The 20,298-nt window shown below is 44.8% G+C and overlaps 1 protein-coding gene across 1 annotated transcript in view; it reads right to left on the bottom strand.

The window, feature by feature from the left end:
• DNAH2 (dynein axonemal heavy chain 2) overlaps positions 1-20,298 on the bottom strand; it is a 6,636,854-nt gene that overhangs the window by 721,766 nt on the left and 5,894,790 nt on the right. Inside the window, exon 75 of the mRNA XM_044077324.1 lies at positions 4,697-4,823. Within this exon, the coding sequence (XP_043933259.1) occupies positions 4,697-4,823 (127 nt within the window). The remainder of the gene's footprint in view (positions 1-4,696; positions 4,824-20,298) is intronic.

Below are 20,298 nucleotides of genomic sequence, written 5' to 3'. Positions count from 1 at the left end.
AAATACTAGGAATTGCCCATATAATAAAGGTCCTGTTAGCATCTGGAAGAAATGATTTTTCCATTTAGAAATATAAGGTATTCTTCTGGCTAATTTTCTTGCCTCCTGTAATATCAGTAGCACTTCCAATGAAAAAAAAAGTTGCCTAAATGGTATCAGAATTCTATTACCCAAAGAGTGAGGTGAATGAGAGAGACTTCCTGTTGTGTGAACAAGTTTATCCTGTGCAGTAACTTATATTTGCCCTTGGCTAGGTGGAAGAGAAGGGAGAATCAGTGTTTTCTGAGCTACAAGATGGTGGTGATAGATGTGTGTGTGTGGGGGGAGCACCAACAGCATCTTTGAAAAAAAAAATGTTTTTTAATTCTGAGCAGAGTCTTGGTAATCAAAGGAAAGGGAGGGAAGGCATCAAGGATTTTTTTTTCTTCATGAGAATGAGCTTGGGGCTCTTAGGCAAGACAATTTGAGCTGAATGCTCTGTGTGAAAACAAAAAGATCTATTTGTGGAGTTCTCCAATGATGGACAGTCTGAAGAAAGACTTCCAAGTTCAACATCCACTCATAAGGGTCTGTCTTGGCTATGTTTAGATAACCCACCACATTGTTCATCTGTGAAGGAATGTAATTGTCTGGAGAAAAAGGTTGTGCTGAATAGCAATCTCCCAAGCTATCATGGCTAGTCTGCAGAGGAGATGAGATTCTGTACTTTGTTTACAAATGTCCCACATTATAGTAGTATTGCCTAGATGGATTCAGTGAGTCTTGGGAGCCTAGAGGTGATATAGAGATTTCAAGGGTCAAAATCAGTGCTTTAACTTCCTTGACATTTATATGCAGATTTGGGTCAGATGATGACCAAATTTCCTGGACATTTATATTCCTGAACAGGTCTGAAGCATCCATGTAGACTTCCTGACTGCGAAAGAGAACCAGAAAGTACATGCCTTGACTGAGTGACATCTGGTTCATCTACCAAATAAATTCCTTCTGTGTGAAGGGCAAGAGAGGAATCGGGAAGTACAAGGAATGGGAATGCTGAACCAAAATGACTTTAGGTACCATTGAATATTCCTCATGTGAAGTCTGGCAAAAGGTATCATTTTTTTCTTCTGCAAAAGTTATTATTTTATGGATGGTTCCATAAAAACCTCAGGGCTTTCAGCATTTCTTTTGCCAAGGTCAATTTCAAAGGTAGGAGGGACTAGAGGTAAGCAGTCAGAAACTGTATCTTGTCTTGTGACAGAAAAGCCATCATGCAGTGTTGCGATGACAGCCTAGAAATGTCAGACTTTGAGATGGTAGTAGGGTAGAATCTTTCATGTTTATTGTAAAGTCGAAGGTCCCTAGTGGAACCAAGAGAAGCACATCCACCATCTAGTGACAGATATGAATATCCTGGAGTATACAAAAGGCAAACACTGGGGGTAGGCATTTGGTGAGTTCTCTTGCAGCTGTAGAAAGGCCAAAGGGTAAAGAAGAAAATTGAAAGTAAGATTGCAATGCACAAAACCTTAAGTATTTTCTGTGACTATGAAGATCTCCATCTCTAAGGTCCAGGGTAATCAAAAGGCTTGTGGAAGAATCACAGGGAGCAAGGTTTGAAGAGACAGCATCCTAAATTTTGGACCCTTAGGAAGATGTTAAGGACTGAAGGACCAAAATACGCTTCCAAGTGCCTTCCTTTCTTGGAACCAAGAAAATTCTTGAGCAAAAAACTTTTTTGGCTGTTGGATGAGAACTGGTTCTACATTCCCCTGATGCAGCAACTCCCTTACAATGGGCAAAATAAGGTTTTCTTGGTTTGGTGGCATTTGTGAAATGCTTAGAAGGGTCAGAGGAGAAGGCCATGTTAGTTTCTATCCTTTCTCTATGATGTTGAGGTCCCACTGATCTAAAGTTGCAATCTCCATATAGAGAGGGCATGAGATCATTTGTTTGAAAGATATGGAAGGGATAGGCTGGGGGGGGGGGTAGAAAAGAAAGATGATGACAGTCAAACTGGTAGATTCGTCAGGAAAGGAAACATTTATTCCTTTTAAGTATGACTTCGTTTTTTTTTTCCCTGGAACTTCTTTTTGGTAAACTTTTTACCCATTTTTTGTTATTTCCATTCTTTCTTAAAAAAGGGTAATTCCTCTGGAACATAGGTGCAGGAGAGAAGAAAATCTGTTTAATGTCCTGCATAATGTTACCTTTTTCTTGCAGGCTTTTAAATATTGCTGCAGCAGCAGGTTCAGAGACTGTTTCCCTGTCTGGGGGCATCTAATAATTGCTTTTGATATCTTCATGTAAAGACTGGAGTCTCAACTAAGGGTACCCTCTTAAGACAGATCCTGTAGCTGTGGCCCTTGAAGAAACAGCAGCAGCATCATTACTGCAGTTGACAGAATACCTGTCTCTCCTTGGACAGCAAAATTCAGCAAAGATAGAAAAGATGTTTTATTATCAGATTCAAGCAAATCCGTCAGGAGCTTATTCACATCTCCCATAAGGGTGAAAAGGTACCTAATTATAGAGGTATGATAATTTATAGCCTGGAAAAAAAAGAGTAGCAGAAGTGTATACTTTTTTTGCTTACCTGTTCATAGCCCTAACGTACAGTATTTATCATTAGGTAAGGCATTAACAGATGGAAGTAACTTCGTAGATTTATTCAAATCCACAGAATTCACTGCAAGGTCTGAGGAAATATTTTTATAAAGCAATTTGAGGGTGCACTGAACTTTGCAAGCCTGCAAGATTTCTTTGCGGCTAGGGGGATTCAGTATTTAAAAAAGTAGTGGCAAAAGTGTGTTGTAAGGCTCTTAAGACCAGTAGAATAGCAAAAAGTGTGGAGATTCCCATGTATATGAGATTTTAATACGTTTTTATATGTCAAAAATCTCCTTACTTTCCTACTGAAAGTGATGCATCATCTTCAATACAGTGCCTTCAAAGTAAAGTTCCTCTAATTCAAAACTAACTGATGAATGAATCTGAGAGGGATTGGCTAAGGAATCCATCTTAGATTCTGAGTCCTCCTCTTCAGAAGATGTAGCTTTATCTGTCTTGAGAGGAGAAGCAACAGATGAAAAGAAAAGCTGAGGAGGCTTCAGGGACATAACAGCCTTCAAAAAACCCTGGGAAAAATTAAATAATTTGTTATGAAGGCTCTCAGTAAACAGAAGAAGAGAAGGAATGCTTTGTCTTCTGCTTCTTTTTCTTAGGAGGGTCAGCGTGGACATAATGAGGAGGATCCAACTCCAGACTTAGCCCAACCAGGGTACCTGGTACTTCTTCCCAGACCACAATTTTAGGAATATCCTCAGGTCCCTTAGATATAATGAGCCATGGCTCCTCCTCTGTCGTTGAAATAGCCATCTGATCAGTAGAGCAGAACAAGGCAAAATGTTGCACCTGTTCTGCCCTCAAGAGGATCACGACAGTGGAAGCTGCAAAACATGGATGATTGGAGGGCTCACCAAGTGCTATTGCAGTAGCTTCAGGTCTAACCAGACAACAGAAGCTTTGGGCTTCATCTCTGAGCTTCTTCTTTGGCTGCTAAAGGATAGTCAAGTGGGAAGATTCATAGACCAGCGTAACATGAGTAAGCTCTTCAGGTCTCTGATTCTCAAGAAAATGACATTGCAATGTTTTGGGAACAAAGAACTAACAAATGGAACACTCTTTATAGTTATGACTGGATGCTAAGTAGAACAAATACTTAGTGGGACCATATCTATACAGAATCTGCGTTCCACAGTCACATTGACCCCCTCCTAGTTGTCATGAACAATATCAAAGTTTTGTCAAAATTTGAAAGAAAGAAGTAGTTTTCTGAAACATGGATACTTATCTGCTCAATGCAAAAGAAAGTGGCACAGGCCGTACAGCTGACAGACCAAAGTAAAGTGAAATCTCACTATTTGGGCTGGTGGCAAGACCATTCAGAGGATTTTTGCACCCGTATGTCCCTTACGTACTGCTTTGCAATCTCACACTTAAGACATACATTGGATGTCTGGCACAACAGGAAGACACCTGAGTTCTAGAATGCTAGTCAGATGTACATATCCTTGCAGACTACCTATATGTAGTGAATACTGCAACAATGATCAATGAAGGACATCTTAGACTGAACAAATGACAGAGTGCAGCAGCTGCAAATAGGGAAACTCCAGTAGAGCTGCTGAAGTGAGACAATTCAAGGTACAGCTCAGTAAATAATGAAATGAACACAAGAAGTACAATGCTTATGTGTTTCAAGAACAGTAGCACTGCGTGACCACTGAAAAATGGGGTGGCAAAAATTTGTACACTGTCCTGGTAAAAGGCTAAATTTAATGGAACTGGCTAGCAACCCAGGCAAAGTACAAAAATACAGGTATAGAATTATACAATGCGTAAGCAATATAACAGGTACAGAATTAAATAGAAACAGGACAGCAACATAAAAAATATGTCATCTGTCCGCATGTTTTTGCTATTTGCTTCAGACCATTCGGTTGGGTGGCGTTCGAAAGACATGCGTAAGGGCGTGCCTTCGTTGAAGGCTGGACGTCGAGTTGGCACCTCAGCGTTCGCGAAAATCTACTGTCAATCATTAGTGGACCGGAGTTCCGCTGTGGCGACCCCTAACCGGGAAAAGCCGAAAGACAAACAACAACAACTTCAGACCATGCACATAGACAGATCTCATTTATTAAGGTTTACTCACCACTCCACCTCTCAAGAAGAAGTTGTATTCATCCATGTTCAGCTTTCCAGCCACTTCTAAGATTTTGGCACACATCTGAAAACTGAAAAGCAGCTTGTGACGTTCAAAGAGACCTCGGCATGTATACCTGAAAGGCAGAAAGAAATCAGTTCATAAAAAAAAAAAAAAGGAATACACATGTGGATGAGAGAGACTACCAGGAGACTTAACATATAATTTATACAAATATATGCATGACAAAACATAAAAGTGCTCACCAGCTGGTAAAACTCCACCTTTATAGCCATAGCCACATCTCATTCCTTAAAGTAGTAAATCACAATAGCAATAACTTTAGCAAACATGTTTTGAGGTAACACCTCTTAATTACATTCCATTAGAGCTATTCAACTAGTGGCCCACAGGCTGAAGCATTTTTAACTAGCCCTTCAAATGATTTCTAAGAATGCATCTTTTAAGCCATACTAAAAATTTTTCATATGGTTAAAGATGTATGTTTAGACATCAAAACTGCCCTGCAATTTATTTCTGTGACAGACCTAGTAAAGAAGCAGTAGTTCACTCTTTTTATGCCTATTAACCAGTCTGTAATGCAGTAAAAAGAACAAATGAAATTCTATACATGCAGGGTCTACGCTAAATCTTCAGTCTTTCACTAACCTCATTAATTCAGTGCTTGCATGTTCAAAAACAAAAAAAACTTACTATGACTAATCTTTATGAATGAATTCAGTGAATTAATGAAGTTGTAACATTGTCGCGTGGGTTTCCTCCGGGTGCTCCGGTTTCCTCCCACATCCCAAAAGACATGCTGTAGGTGGATTGGACACTCTAAATTGGCCCTAGGTGCAAGTGTGTGCATGTGTGTGCCTTCTGTGGAAGGTTGGGCACCGGGCTGGCAACTAACACCGTAAAACTCCACTGCCAATCATGAGCAGACAGGTGATCCGTTGTGGCGATTTCTAACCGGGAAAAGCCGAAAGAAGAAGAAGAATGAAGCTGTAACATTAGCCCAGGTTCCTATCGCGAAATTGAACGTTGAGAAGGCCAAACTTGGTAGTTCGAAAGTTGAGAATGTCGAAGCCATGGAAACCCGAATTCTTTCCCAGAGAAAGAATTCGGTTGGCCGTTTCTGCTTCTTCGTCATTTTTGGACTGGGTCAAGGTAAGTGTATGAATGGGTAGTGACGGACTTTAGGGTTAGGGTGTGGATCAGGTAAGTGTGTTGTAGTGACGGACTTTAAGATTAGGGCTGGGTTAAGGATAGTGCATAGATAATGGTGTATGTTAGGTTTAGTGTAGGTTTTGAAGGTGTTTGGTGTGATTGTGTTATGTGTGTGTTTTTCGGAACAGCGAATTTTTTTCCCTAGGAAAAAATTTGCTGTTTTGAAGTGTCGATGTTATCCAAATTCGATCTTCCAAGTTTGAACTTATGGTGTTTGACATTTTGGAAGTTTGATTTCGAGATATAGACCCCATTAGCCCTATATGTCTTCTCGGTACTTCCTTATTATAGCCACCTCTGTTTTAGAGCAATACTGTTAACTCTGTGTGAGTACCATGTTTTTAAATGGTTTACACGGAAAACCTTGAAACTGTATCAGTCGACCCACATGTGGTCCACTTGTAGTTTTCAAGTTGGCAGAATGTCGAACCAAAATGTATCAACTACACTACAGCAAATGTGTAGTGTAATTCAGGCACTTGGGTTCGACATTGTGGAGGGTGATCGTGGTTCAGTGAGGAACATGGAATTAGCCCATTTCCTCATTGTAGTGCAATCTCGGGGATGGTATATTTAATGTGCAAGGGTTGTGGGGGGTGCAGCCCTCCACATGGGGTGTGCAGGGTGGCATAGCCCCACTGCAAAATAGTAGGATTAATATACCGCTGATGTAGAGTTTAACGGTATGTTAATGTGCATAGCAGTAGGTGAGTGACGTCACCTCCTTCTATGTCGAATACATCGAACCATGGTTGTTGATGTATTCATTTTCACTTTGGTTTACTTTCCGGCATTACAGATTCAGCATTTTGGGTCGACATTCTAAACAGTTGACCAAAGCAGATTTGAAAAGCCAATAGTAAACCTTCTAAATTATGTATTTTACTTCTGCATTGCTATAAAATGCAGCATGTAAAGTCACTCACACATGCATGCTCAACTATAAATATATAAAACATGCATATGCAAAAATACATGCATTAATAAACAGCAAGAAAAACTCAAGACAGCTGAGTGCCCACATTTTTAGACTCACTGCATTTTTTATTATTATTATTATTATTATTAAAGCCTATGCCCCTGTGCCTTGTGGCCACGGGAATCACTGATATGGATATACTGAAGAGAAGCTTGTCATTCAGGCAGCTATCAGTGAATTTCCTCTAAACGAAAACTTTATCTTATAACTCAAAATAATTTTTCACTATATCCTTATTTTTTGGGCTATTTTAATGCATCAAAATAATTCTAGGGACTTCTTACAAAATATGAACAAGTTTTCCACAAAATACAGACATGGGGCAAGCCGTATTAGCATGATATTGTTTTAATACTTTCCTGTCTCCTTCTCAGAATCTATTTCAAGTCTCCTTTCTTTCAGTCATGCTAGACACAAGAAAGCAGTGATGTCTTCCTAGTCAACTGAGATACAATGGCAGTAGTGAGTCACAGGCATGCTACACACACTCTGCAGCACAAGTGCTTAAATTTTTTCCTGAATGACCATCACAGACATTTCTCTCAGAGCTTCTTTTAAGTTATTCACAGCAGTTATACAGCTCCAGCCAATGGAAGTAGCTAAAATGAAGGCTTTTTGTAAGAGCTGCCATTTTGTCCTCCTATGAGCCCTGACAGACATCCCCCCACACTCTTCCTGAGGAGCCAAAGCTACCACTGCAATCCATGACTTGTAAATCAACACTTCAAAGAAGTGGTTCTTCTACTCACCAGTGTCTGTAGCAGTAGAAAATTGTGTGTGTGTGTGTGTGTGTGTGTGTGTGTGTGTGTGTGTGTGTGTGTGTGTGTGTGTGTGTGTGTGTGTGTGTGCACGGTTATCCTGAATGTTAGGAAAATGTAATAATATGGTTGCTGGGTTTACTCAAAAAGCATAAATACAGTACAAAGAAGTAAAACTATCTTATTTGAATTTGTGTTCTGAGATTTTTTTTAAATGACACACAGATGCCTTTATAAATTACATTTTCCCACTGTTGTGGCATCGCAATCCCTTGATTTTGTTATATAATGTAGCATATTAACATGTCATCAAAACCATAATCATTCAGCATGTTAAATCTGTAATTATATGTGTAAAAGTAATGCTACTTTCTATAAAAGTGTTACAGTTCAGAAACTTAAGTGAATCACTGTGTAAAAAGTTTGTTCAACTATTAGGGTTTCCATATTTTTAGATGCCCAATGTGCAGGGCAAACCATATCATCATCAAATGAAAAATAATTATTTTCATATTAATACCAAAAATAAGGACTCTGTGATGTGCAATACTGATTGTTTGTATTACTTTATTTGATATTATTAAAATTACTCAAATGGCGTATCACAGCTTTCTGTGACATTTAGAGGAATGTCAAAAAGTATTTTTTTCTTGTAGAATATCAAGACATTTGCTATTTTACACATACCCCCAAAATGGACAGAACTGCCCAAATCAGATTTGCTCTATAAAAAGACAGACAAGCAGTTACCCTTATCAACTAGATGCACCAATACTGTTTCTCTTCAGGGGAAAACAGATTTAAAACATTCAGGCCTGTTTTTTTAAAAGCAGCTGCTGCCCTGCTGTCATCAGCAGGACTGATTGCTGGTATCTGACAGGAAAAAAATAAAAGATTTCTCTCTGTCTGTGATGTGTCATGCAGGCACAGACAAATTCATCTGCCAAAGTTTGCAAGAAGTTACTCTTAAAAGAAATGTGGGTGGGCTTTCCCTTCCCTTGATTCCAAGGCAAGGAAATGAAAGATTTATAAAGTATAGGCAAGGTTCAAGTACCTAAAAATTACTGAAACCATACTGTAGGGAAAAAGAAATCTAAGGGTTGAGTTAAACTCTATGAAAGTGTGTACTTTTACATTAAGCATTTGTTTCTACTACATATTCACAGATAATACTCAAGGAATTGCAATCAGATGGTGGTATGAGGGTTGGCACTCACTACCATAGGTGGAATAACACTCAAGAAGCCATGTGCCTCACCTCCTACTCCATAAGCAGACATATCCCTCCAATCTCTACCAGGGATCAGGATAGAAAAAGTATCCCTCAAAACACTTTTCCTTATTCGTCACTCAAGATAAAAGTGAGCAAACAAAGCATCATTATTCTCTCCTCTTAACTGACCTTTCCAGTGTCCTGGGTTTCCTCTAACCTTGAGCTGTTCTGGCCACACTCAGGGCTCTTAGTATCCTCTTCCTCTACACAGTTGTAAGGAGCATTCTCTCTCTCATTTAGTATTTCATCGTTTTCTACCTGTACATGTCAATTAATAATTTATTTTTGTTTTATTTAATTTTAATTTCATTTTATTTAATCTTAATCTAAGTGAAAAGTTCTATGGACCCTTTTTGGCCATGACCCATGCCAAAACAGAAGCAGAAACTTCCATAAAAATATGAAAAAGATTACACATAATGAAACAATAAGAAGGGACTACAATGACATTAAAACATAATATGAAGAGCAAATAGCTATAAAGTATAGTTTAAGCAGTAGTCACTCACTGTAGCAGTCCACTGTCATCTGTGCACATTGTAGGCAGCATTTATTTCTCACATCTACTTTTTTAACTTTGAAAATGTTATTGATGCAATCAATGCAGAAACAGCATTACAACACTCATTGGGAGTCAAAAACATTAAGTACACTGCATATGTGAAACAACATGATCAGCAGTGGCATGCATGGTAGGGCAGATTCAAAGACATATGTAGTAAGATTGTTCTACCTGAAAAACAGGGCAGTAAGTATCATATATAAGTGACTGTATAATGATACACAAATAAACAACATTATGGAACTTAGAGCAATGGTGACTTCATATCAGGATAAGCAACAATGGAGGCATGAATGTATTTAAAAAAGTGTGATGAGCCACTTTGAGCAGCAAATTTGCATATCATCACAGACAGAAAGAACAACCAAATTAAAATGATAGGAGTATCATCTGTATTAGCCAAACAGCATTTGATAGGGGCCACTCTCACAGCCAGTGTCTGCAATGCATTTCACTACCCTCAATGTCGCAGATGGATCTGACCACTCCTGACCTACCATCACCTCCATGACAGTGACATAGACGGACACTATTATAAGGACAGGGATGCCATATGGTAGCTTGTAGACATATGCAATTTTCACATGGAATCTCATGGGATGTGTGACATACCAATCCATGTGAATGCCAGTATATGTGCAACACTGACCATACTTGCTATGGGAACCTTCCAGAAGCATCAAGGGGCATGGGTGTTAAACCAGTTCTTGATATCATGCTGTATCATGTCGAGGAGCATGAATAGTTTCTATGAGCTACAAGAGAGAAAAAACACCACTCTGTGAGAGTAATGTGAAAAAAGAAGTTCTGTCTTACCATAACGTTCCATCTGTGTTGCTGATCTTCCATTCATCACTGATTGGTTCGGTTCTCAGCCCTAGGAATCAAGTCGGCCTAATACCAAGCTCGCATACACCAAAAACTCTCAAGCTAAGCTGCTACCCACAATGCCCTTCTCCCTGTTACCTCAGATCGAGTTTGAATAAAACATATCGAAGTAAAAAAAAAGAGGCCATTTCTGCACAAAAACCCTGAAAACACCACAAGGACCAAGAAGATCCACCAGGAGCCTTTGGTGGGATGTGAGGAATGGAAGAAGATCAACAACACAGATGGAACGTTATGGTAAGACATAACTTCTTTATCTGATGTTGTCAATCTTCTTCCCATTCATCACTGATGGGATAGAATCCCAAGCTACCTGAGAAACCTGGGTGGCCCTTATGGAAGAACATTCCTAAACACCATTGAGACAAAGGCAGCTCTTCCCCTGGAGACCATATCCAACTTGTAATGTCTGATGAAAGTGTGAGGTTTAGCCCAAATGGATGCTGTGCAAATGTCATCCACAGAAGCTCTGGAGTGAAAAGCAACAGAAGTTGCTATAGCTCTAGTTGAATGTCTTTGATATTGTGAGGTTTAGGCTGATTTGCACATGAATATGAAAAAGAAGTACAATCTCTGAGCCACTTTGATAAAGTAGATTTTGATACAGCATATCACATTTTTGGCCTAGAGAAGGAAATGAAAAGTTGATCTGACTTGCGGATAGATTTAGTCCCATCTAAGTACAAACGTCCAATGAATGTAGACAGTATTCTCCTTTATTAGAATAGTTTGGGAAAAACACTGGGAGTTCAATGGATTGGTTCACAGAGAAATCAGAAATCACTTTGGGGAGAAAAGATGGATTAGTACGTAGTGATACTCTGTCTTTATGAAAAATTAAATACAGGCTCTTGATGCATAAGGCCTGTAATTCTGATATTCATCTAGCTGATGTGACAGCTACCAAAAAGAGAGATTTCCATAATAGGAATATGAGGTCACATTTTGAAGCAGGCTCAAAGGGGGATAAAGACAGAAACTGTAGTACTAGGGAGAGATTCCATGCCTCTAAACGGACGCCTGATTGGAGGTCTGCTATGAAACACTCCTTTGAGAAAGATCTTGCATAGGCAGGTGGAGATAAGTGGAGTACCCTCTAATCTGTTATGGAAGTTGGAAATAGCTGCTAAATGGACTCATATGGTAGAAGTTGATGCTCCATTCTCAAAAAACTCAGAAAGGTATTGAAGTACAACAGAGGCCAGAGTTGAGAAGGGATGTAGCATCTGTTCTTTAGACCAAAGAGCAAACCTTTTCCATTTATCTCTGTAAAGTTTTCTGGTGGATGACTTATGGGAGGCCAGAATGATATCACGAAAGGTGAGGAAAGGGTTTCCTGCCTGGCAGCTAATGGACGTTGAGAAACCAAGCTGTCAGCTTGACAGTGGACAGATTTGGGAGAGTCAACCCTTGTTGGTGAGTAATTAAGTCTGGACGAGTGTCCAGGAACAATGGAGGTTGTAACACGTGAGGCCGGAGGAAGGAGAACCACACTTGATGAGACCAGAATGGGGCAATGAGGATCACTTTGCATCTCAACTGGATTGCTTTCTTTAGAAATAGGGGTATCAAGAGAATTGGAAGGTAACCATAGAGGAGACCCATGGGCCAGTCGTGAGTCAAAGCATCTCTCGGGGACTCCCCCTCTGGGGGAAAGAGGGCAAAAAAGCTGCTGCATGTGTTGTTCGAAGGGGAGGCAAAGAGACTGCAGCAATGCTAGCCCCATCAGCTGAAAATTTCTGCTGTCACGTTTGGATTGAGAGACCACTCATGTAGAAGGAGGATGCATCTGCTCAGCCTGTCCAGAATCATGTTGCAGCTCACTGGGATATGCGTTGCTATAAGAAAGTGGTTGGAAGCCATCACCCAGTGCCAAATTCTCAAGGCCTCTCGACACAGGGGATAAAATTTGGTTCTTCCTTGTTTCTTTATGTACCAGACTACTGACATATTATCTGACTGAATCGCAATTGTTCCCGATGGAAGGAGTGGATGTAATGCCTGCAACGCCAATAGCACCACTCTCAACTCCAGAATATTGATATGCAGGTTGGCCTCTAAGCTCGACCACCTGCCTTGGACTGTCTTTCCCTGAAAATGGCCTCCCCCACCCTATCAGGGAAGCGTCCGTGGTCACCGTGGCATTGGGTTGAGGAGTCTGAAAGGGGCGACACCAAAGTTCTGTGTCTGGCCTCATCCACCAGAGGAGATCTTGCTTGGAAGAGTTGGTAATGAGGATCTGAGAGTTTAGGGGGTGGAGATTTGCCAGTCATTGGGACAATAGCAGCCATTGAAACAGTCTCATGTGTAATCTTGCCAGATGAACTATCGGAATGGCTGCAGCCATGGACCCTAGTGCCTGGAAAACTTCTCTTGCTGACACCTTTCTTTGACAGAGTATCACCCGTACTTGCAATCTTAACCTTTGAAGCATGTGGGCCGGTAGAGATACCAGGCATGTTCGAGTACTGAAAACTGCCCCTATAAATTCCAGCCATTGGGTAGGTTGTAAATTGGATTTCCCCCAATGTACTGTGATGCCTAGGGACTCCGCTAGTGAAAGTGTGTAATGCAGAGCCATGGTCAGAAGACGCTTGGTGGGGGCGGAAAGGAGCCAATCATCTAAACATGGAAACACCTGGAATCCTTGAAGTCTCAGATGAGCTGTCACCACTGCTAGACATTTGGTGAACATTCTGGGGGCCATCAAGAGAGTCAGGGTTCTTCTATGCACGCTGCATGATGAGCTGGACTAACTCGTCGGCAGGTGGGATCACCCACAAGGTAGAAGGCTGAAAGCGAAAAGCCTGTAGGAAGATGGACTCCTCTGAGGAAGGGTTAGAGGGCTTCCAGCCACCCTGTGCTTCAATATTTTCAGGATGTCTCCAAAGGAGACATCATCAGGGGGTGACCATGTGGACCCCTCCCTATCATCGTAGTCCGTATCCTCTGTCAAAGACTCTTCAGGAGAGTCAATGTGTTTCCTCTTACACGCCTTCTTCTGAGGAGGTTCTTCAGTGGGGATATCTGAGGAAGACTCGGAAGGATGGGTACCCTGAACTGGGGTTTCCTGAGGCGTCTGCTCTCGGTGTCCTGGGGAGATGGCCCATAGTAGCTGTAGCTCAGAGGGAGCAGGGTGAAGTTTTGATGTAGGAGGAGTGCTTCCTGAAGCAAGCACCCTCTCCATCACCCAGAAAGCAGGCCTGTCCGAAGAGGAATGGGAGCCCAGAATTGAGCAGGACAACCTCGAAACCAGGGTCACACCCCGCTCTGCCAGACCCACTCCCGGAGATGGAGCCTCAAGCAAGATCGGGGCAGACGTGATCCCCAGATCTGAGGACAGAACCGATAAAACACTTGTAATTGTACTCAGGATCGAGGATTCCGCCCCCAATCATGAATCTGAGGAAGGGACGGTTCTGATAGAACCGAAACCCAAAGGGGTGGCCTAGAAGCCTCAGTGAGAGTCACTGTCAGTGCCGAGGAATGGGTTTCCACCAAGGACGTCGGAGCAATGGGCTTCAAAACCGAAAGATCTAAAGGAGGAGTATACGTGGGAGTCCTGGGAGCGATAGACCCAAACCCTGAAGTGGGGTGAGTCTTGGGAAAAAAAAGTTATGTACTCACCACAACGTTCAATCTGAGTAGATACTTCATTTGTCTGCAACCTGTGGGTGTCGGATCCGACCTCGGATCCGATCCGGCAGCTTTCCAAGTTCCAAGATCTGAGCTCCTAGCTCCTCCCCCCTACCCACAATCCCCTACTACTAACCACATTAACTCAGATCGTTTTTTTTTGCCTCACCAACTTGAGACAGAAACCAACTCCGAATTATCAGAAAATTCCTGACAGGTTCGGGGGATGGCAGGGGGGGGTCGGTTGCAGACAAATGAAGTATCTACTCAGATGGGACGTTATGGTGAGTACATAACTTCTTTATCTGAAGTAGTTACTTCATTTGATCTGCAACCTGTGGGACAGAGTCCCCAGCTAACCTACAAGAACCTGGGTGGTCCTTATGGAAGGATATTCCGAAGCACCGCAGAGCCAAAAGAAGCCCTACTCCTGGAAATCATATCCTGTTTGTAATGAGAAATGAACGTATGAGATGAGGACCAGGTAGCTGCTGAACATATATCGTCTACTGGAACCCTAGACCAAAAGGCTGTTGAGGTAGCTACAGATCTTGTGGAATGAGCACGGATGCCAACCGGAGCTGGCTTGCCAGACGAAGTGTATTCTAGCATAATGCACTGACAGATCCAATTTGCTACAGTCACTTTAGTAATTGCCTTGCCCATGGCTGACTTTGCATAAGAAACAAACAACTGGTCCGACTTGCGAAACTCTCTAGTCCTGTGCAAGTAAAAACACAGTTGTCTGTGTACATCCAATTTGTGCAACGTGTATTCACCTTTGTTGTGAAAATTTGGGAAAAATACAGGAAGATTTATTGACTGATTAATATTTGATTCTGTAGCCACCTTAGGCAAGAAAGATGGATTAGTCCTGAGGGACACTCTATCCTTGTGAAAGATAAGGTACGGAGGTTTGATACACAGAGCTTGCAATTCTGAAACCCTCTTGGCTGAAGTAATAGCCACCAAGAAAGCCGTTTTCCAAGATAAGAACTTCAATGGAACCGAGGCCGCAGGTTCGAAAGGTGGCCTCGTCAAGGCTTGCAAGACCAGAGTGAGATCCCACGGGGGAACCACAGTCTTTATAGGTGGTTTCAAAAGAAAAACGCCTCTTAAGAAGGTTTTGCACAACTTTGTAGATGCTAAGAAGCCTATGCCGTCCCCCACATGAAAATGGGAGATGGCCGCCAGCTGCACCTTAACCGTGGAGGCACTTGCTCCCTGCCTAAAAAGCAGGGAAAGGAAGTCCAGAATAGTCAGAATAGGGACAGTAAATGGGTCCAAGTCTTTGTCTTTGGCCCAGATGGAGAAATGTTTCCATTTACTATTGTAAAGTTTTCTGGTGGACGGTTTATGAGCCGCCACCAGAATGGCCTTAACGGGGGATGAGATACCGGGAGTCCTAGCCATTAATGGAACTGGATCAACCAAGCAGCAAGTTTGAGATTGACCAGGTTGGGGTAAGGCATCCCGCTGGATGCGAGATTAGGTCTGGACTGGGATCCAGAATCCATGGTGGAGCCATACTGTGAGACCGCAGAAAGGGGAACCAGATCTGTCGAGGCCAGAATAGGGCTATGAGGATAACTCTGCTCCCCAACCGACAGGCTTTCTGGATGAATTTCATTATGAGTGGGAGGGGGGGGATAAGCATAAAGGAGTCCGGGGGGCCAAGCATGGACTAGAGCGTCTCTGGGGGTCTCCCCTCTGGGGGGAACTATCGCGAAGTACTCGCTGCATTTTGTGTTTAAAGGAGAAGCAAAAAGATCGCAGTGAGGCTGACCCCATTTGTGGAAGATCTGCTTCGCAACAGACGGATTCAGAGACCACTCATATGGAGTGAGGGGCACCCGGCTTAGCTTGTCCGCTAATATGTTGGACCGTCCCGGAATGTGCATTGCTATCAGAAAGCGGTTGGTGGAAATCGCCCATTCCCACACTCTCATGGCTTCTCGACACAGGGGATAAGATCTGGTCCCTCCTTGTTTGTTTATATACCAGACCACTGGCATGTTGTCCGTCTGGATTGCAATAGTCTCCAGGGGAAGAAGGTCGTGGAGAGCTTGCAACGCCAGAAGCACCGCCCTCATCTCTAGGACATTGATATGCAATGTGGTCTCTAGGGAAGTCCACGTGCCTTGAACGGATCTGCCTGAACAATGCCCCCCCACCCGAGGCGAGAAGCGTCCGTGGTCAACGTGGCTTCGACCGGGGGGATCACAAAGGGCCTCCCTTCTCTGAGTTCCTGCGCATGTAACCACCACAGAAGGGAGTCCCTGCACACCCTGCTCAGGGGTATTGGCATGCTTAACGGGTGGATCGACAGGGACCATTGGACTTGAAGGGTCCATTGTAATATGCGCATTCGCAGACGGGCATGAAGAGAGAGACAGATCGCTGCTGACATAGACCCCAGTGCCCTCAGGACTAACTCCACCGGAGGAGCAGGGCTCCGAAGAAGGGCTAACACCTGATATGACAAGCTGTTCAGCCTGACTGACGTTAGAACAACTCGGAAGATTCGTGTATCTAACCTGGCCCCTATGAATTCTAGGGCTTGAGTGGGGCACAGGCAGGATTTCTGCTCGTTCACTGAGATGCCTAGGTTGTGGGCCAGAGACAGAGCATAATCTCTCGCCACACAGAGCTGATGCCTGTTGGTCGCGGTGAGGAGCCAGTCGTCTAGGTAGGGGAAGACCTGAATGCCCTGAAGTCTCAGGTGGGCTGCAACCACTGCCATGACCTTGGTGAACACTCTGGGGGCTGAGGTGAGGCCGAATGGAAGAACCCTGAATTGATAATGACTGGCTCCGAGCCGGAAGCAGAGAAACCTTCTGGATCGTCTGTCCATCAAGATGTGGTAATACGCATCCTTGAGGTCTAACGAGTACATCCAGTCGTTCTCCCGCAGAAGGGGGAGAATTGATTGGAGAGTGACCATCCGGGACTTTTCCTTGGGTATAAACAGGTTCAGCGCAGAAAGGTCTAAGATGGGTCTGAGGTCCCCCGTTTTCTTTGGCACCAAAAAGAACCTGGAGTAATAACCCAATCCGGACTGATCTGGGGGGACGGGCTGGATGTCTCTTTTTCTTAGTAGCTTTGAAATCTCCAAAGCCGCTGCCTCCCTCTGATCGGGTGGGACATCGGGGAGACATCTGGGTTTGGGGGGAAGGTTTATGAATGGAATGGAGTATCCCCTGGATATGATCCGGAGCACCCATCGATCTGTTGTAAGGGACTCCCAGTTTGACAGGTGCTCTGACAACCGCCCCCCGACTGCCTCCAGAGAGGGACAGTCGGGCAAGCCCTCAGGGCTGTTGCACGGGTCTGTCCGAGAAAGGTTCTCTAGACCCAAAGTTACGCGGCCCCCCTCTGCCTCTGGGCCAGCGTCCACCTTGTCCTCCTCTGCCTCTAGAGGACGAGTGGTCCGCAGCAGGATGGGATTGCTGAGACTTACGGAACCACAGCTTCTTTTGTCCCCTCTGATTCCTGGAGAAGGATCTTTGGGGATTAGAGAAGCCGACTCCAATGGCAGACAGCGTCTTCCCGTCCTTTTCGCTTTGGACCAGCATGTCGCAAACAGTTTTGCCAAACAAGGCAGAACCGTCAAAAGGGGCATTCGCGAAGGATGCCTTGAAGGGATCCGCGAAGTCAGAAAGACGGAGCCAGGAGAGACGTCGCAAGACGACCCCGGCTCCGCTAGCTCTAGCGGCTCCCCTCCGTTGCATGGGAGAGAAGCCGCATAGATGTATTGGAGATGGATTTTAGAGTGGCCATTCGAGATTCAAAAACCTTCTTGTCTGCGACCGACATGGACTCCGGGGGGGGCTGCAGCATATTCCTTAATCAAGTCTCGCTGTAGCCTAATGGTATGTGCCATATAGCTCAGCGCCCTTATGGAAAAGGTCGCTGAAGCAAACATCCGCTTCCCAATCCGGTCAAGCGCTCGAGATTCCTTATCCGGCGGGTGAACAGAAGAACTCTCCTGCACGAGTTCTTTCTTGGTGGCCGCCGCCACCAACATGGCATCAATGGGGGTTCCTTTGGCGCAAGACAGTCTATCTGTGGGGGGACTGAGGACTTTATTGGGGCATCTAGGGATTGGCTCCACGGTGTCGGGCTCCTTCCACGCCCTGGTGGTAATTAAGTCCACCAAGGGGTCGGCCGGAGGGGACACCCAGGAGGTAGATGGGCCTGCCTCGAAGGCCTCCAGGAACACGGACTCATCAAGGGAGAGCTTTTGGGCTGACCACCCCCCTCTGACACACATTTCCATGATGTCTCCAAAGGAGACATCTTCAGGGGGTGACCTTGGGGAACCCTCCGTATCATCTAAGTCTGTGTCTGTGGTAACGGACTCGGGGGAGTCCAGGTGCCTCCTTTTGCACCGATGTTTCTGAGGGACCTCCTCGGTGGGGCTGTCCGAAGAGGGCTCGTCCACAGGTTGTTGTTCCTCTGCGGGAACTAGCTGGAGGGATTGGGCAGGCTGTCCCGATGGACGGATGATGGAAGACAGACCCTCATACAGTGGGGGTATGGGTGGATCCGAAGCCCGGGTTGGGGATCTGGAGGACCTCGACAGTACCCTCTCCACTACCTCAAAAGCCGAAGGAGAGCCACTCTCGCCTGCCTCTGAGAGTAATCTCCTCGGCTCCGAGGAAGGGATCGGGGTCTGAGCCGATGCAGCCGGCACCGAGGCAGAGGTGTGCTCCGACGCCAACAGCGCCGAAGACACAGCAACTCCCTCGGATCTGACGCTCAGCCCTCGGCCCCGAGAGCTCGGGCCCGACAAGCTCGAAGGTATAGTAGGCGTCGAAGAAACCACCGCTATCGGCACCAATTCCCCGGGTCCGAATGGGCCTGGATTCGATGACTCCGAGACCCAAAAACGAGTCGGAGAAGAAGTGATCGGGGCAAATATGGGGCCGCACTCCTCCCCAGAGGGGGGGAGGCAAGAGCATCCCCATCTGCATTTGGGTCTGCAAGAACCGACGCATCATCCGATCCATATCCGCTTCGGAGATGCTACGGGTTGACCTGGACGAAGTAGTGGAGGCGGGCTGGGAGGGCCGCCTTGAAGATCTCGAGGGAGACCTATCCTCCTCCTCCGGCGAGAAACAGGGTGAACGGTGCCGAGAGGAGGGGGATCCGGAGACCCTCAAGGGAGACTTGAGCACTTTCACTGGCGGAGCCAAAGGATGAGGTTCGGCCCGCCTTTTGTGGGACCTATGTCCTTCTTTATCCTTGTGCCTCTTCTCTCTGAGTGGAGAGGCACTGGTTTCCCCAGAGCTCAAACCCGAAGAGGGAGGTTGAGTCCTGGGTAGAGCTACGGGGACAGACGGCGCCGAAGCAGCTGGAGCCCGAATGGGAGAGGAAGAAGAAGCCGACTCCTGGGGGAGTTTTCCCGCCAGGATCAGCTTGTTCTTCCTATCCCAAAGTGCCCGGAGGTTAAAGGCCGCGCAGATCTGGCAGGCCTCTGACAAATGGGCTGCCCCCAGGCACAAAACACACTGAGTGTGGCCATCAGCTGGGGAAAGCTTGTGGCCACACTCAGTACATTTAGAAAAAACGGCCTTAGGCCCTTTAGACATCATTCTCACACACACCCAAACACTAGGAGGGGGAGGGGGGTGAAGGTAAGGTAGCGATTAAAACTAACAAAAGGACCAAAACTAGCACTAGGAGCAGAAAAAGGAGGCTAGCACACACACAACTACAACTTTGGGTGAAAAAAGTGGTTTAAAACCAGCAATGATCTCACCCAGCCAGGAGCTCTTCACAGGGAAGCTTCTTCAGCTGCGGCAAAAAATGATCTGAGGTAATGTGGTTAGTAGTAGGGGATTATGGGTAAGGGGGGAGGAGCTAGGAGCTCGGATCTTGGAGCTTGGAAAGCTGTCGGATCCGACACCCACAGGTTGCAGATCAAATGAAGTAACTACTTCAGATCAATTGTTATCCCTCCGGCTGTCAGCAGCTGATCCACCAGCCGCACCACATCGAATTCGGAAAGACTCCTGGTGGACCTCATGGACACTCCTGAAGGGGAGTTGGGTTGGTCCAGAACGATCCAATGAAGGGAGGTATCAGGTCCGTGGTGTTTGAGCAAGTGGCACCGTAGTCTCTAACTTGGAGAGAGGTAATAGAGGAATCAGTGACATAGAAAAAGGACTCACTGCCAAGGAGGCACTGGAACTCTAAGTTATCAGTTCCAAAGGAATTGTGTGGGTCAAAACTGCTTTCGTTGCGGTAAAGGGTGATGTCGGTGCCGTAGCTATTGTG

The sequence above is a fragment of the Protopterus annectens genome, chromosome 7.part0, assembly GCF_019279795.1.
Source record: "Protopterus annectens isolate FY-2018-M chromosome 7.part0, PAN1.0, whole genome shotgun sequence".
Lineage (NCBI taxonomy): Eukaryota > Metazoa > Chordata > Ceratodontiformes > Protopteridae > Protopterus > Protopterus annectens.
Note: the sequence above shows the minus strand (reverse complement) of the source record. Positions and strands in the feature narration are given on the sequence as shown.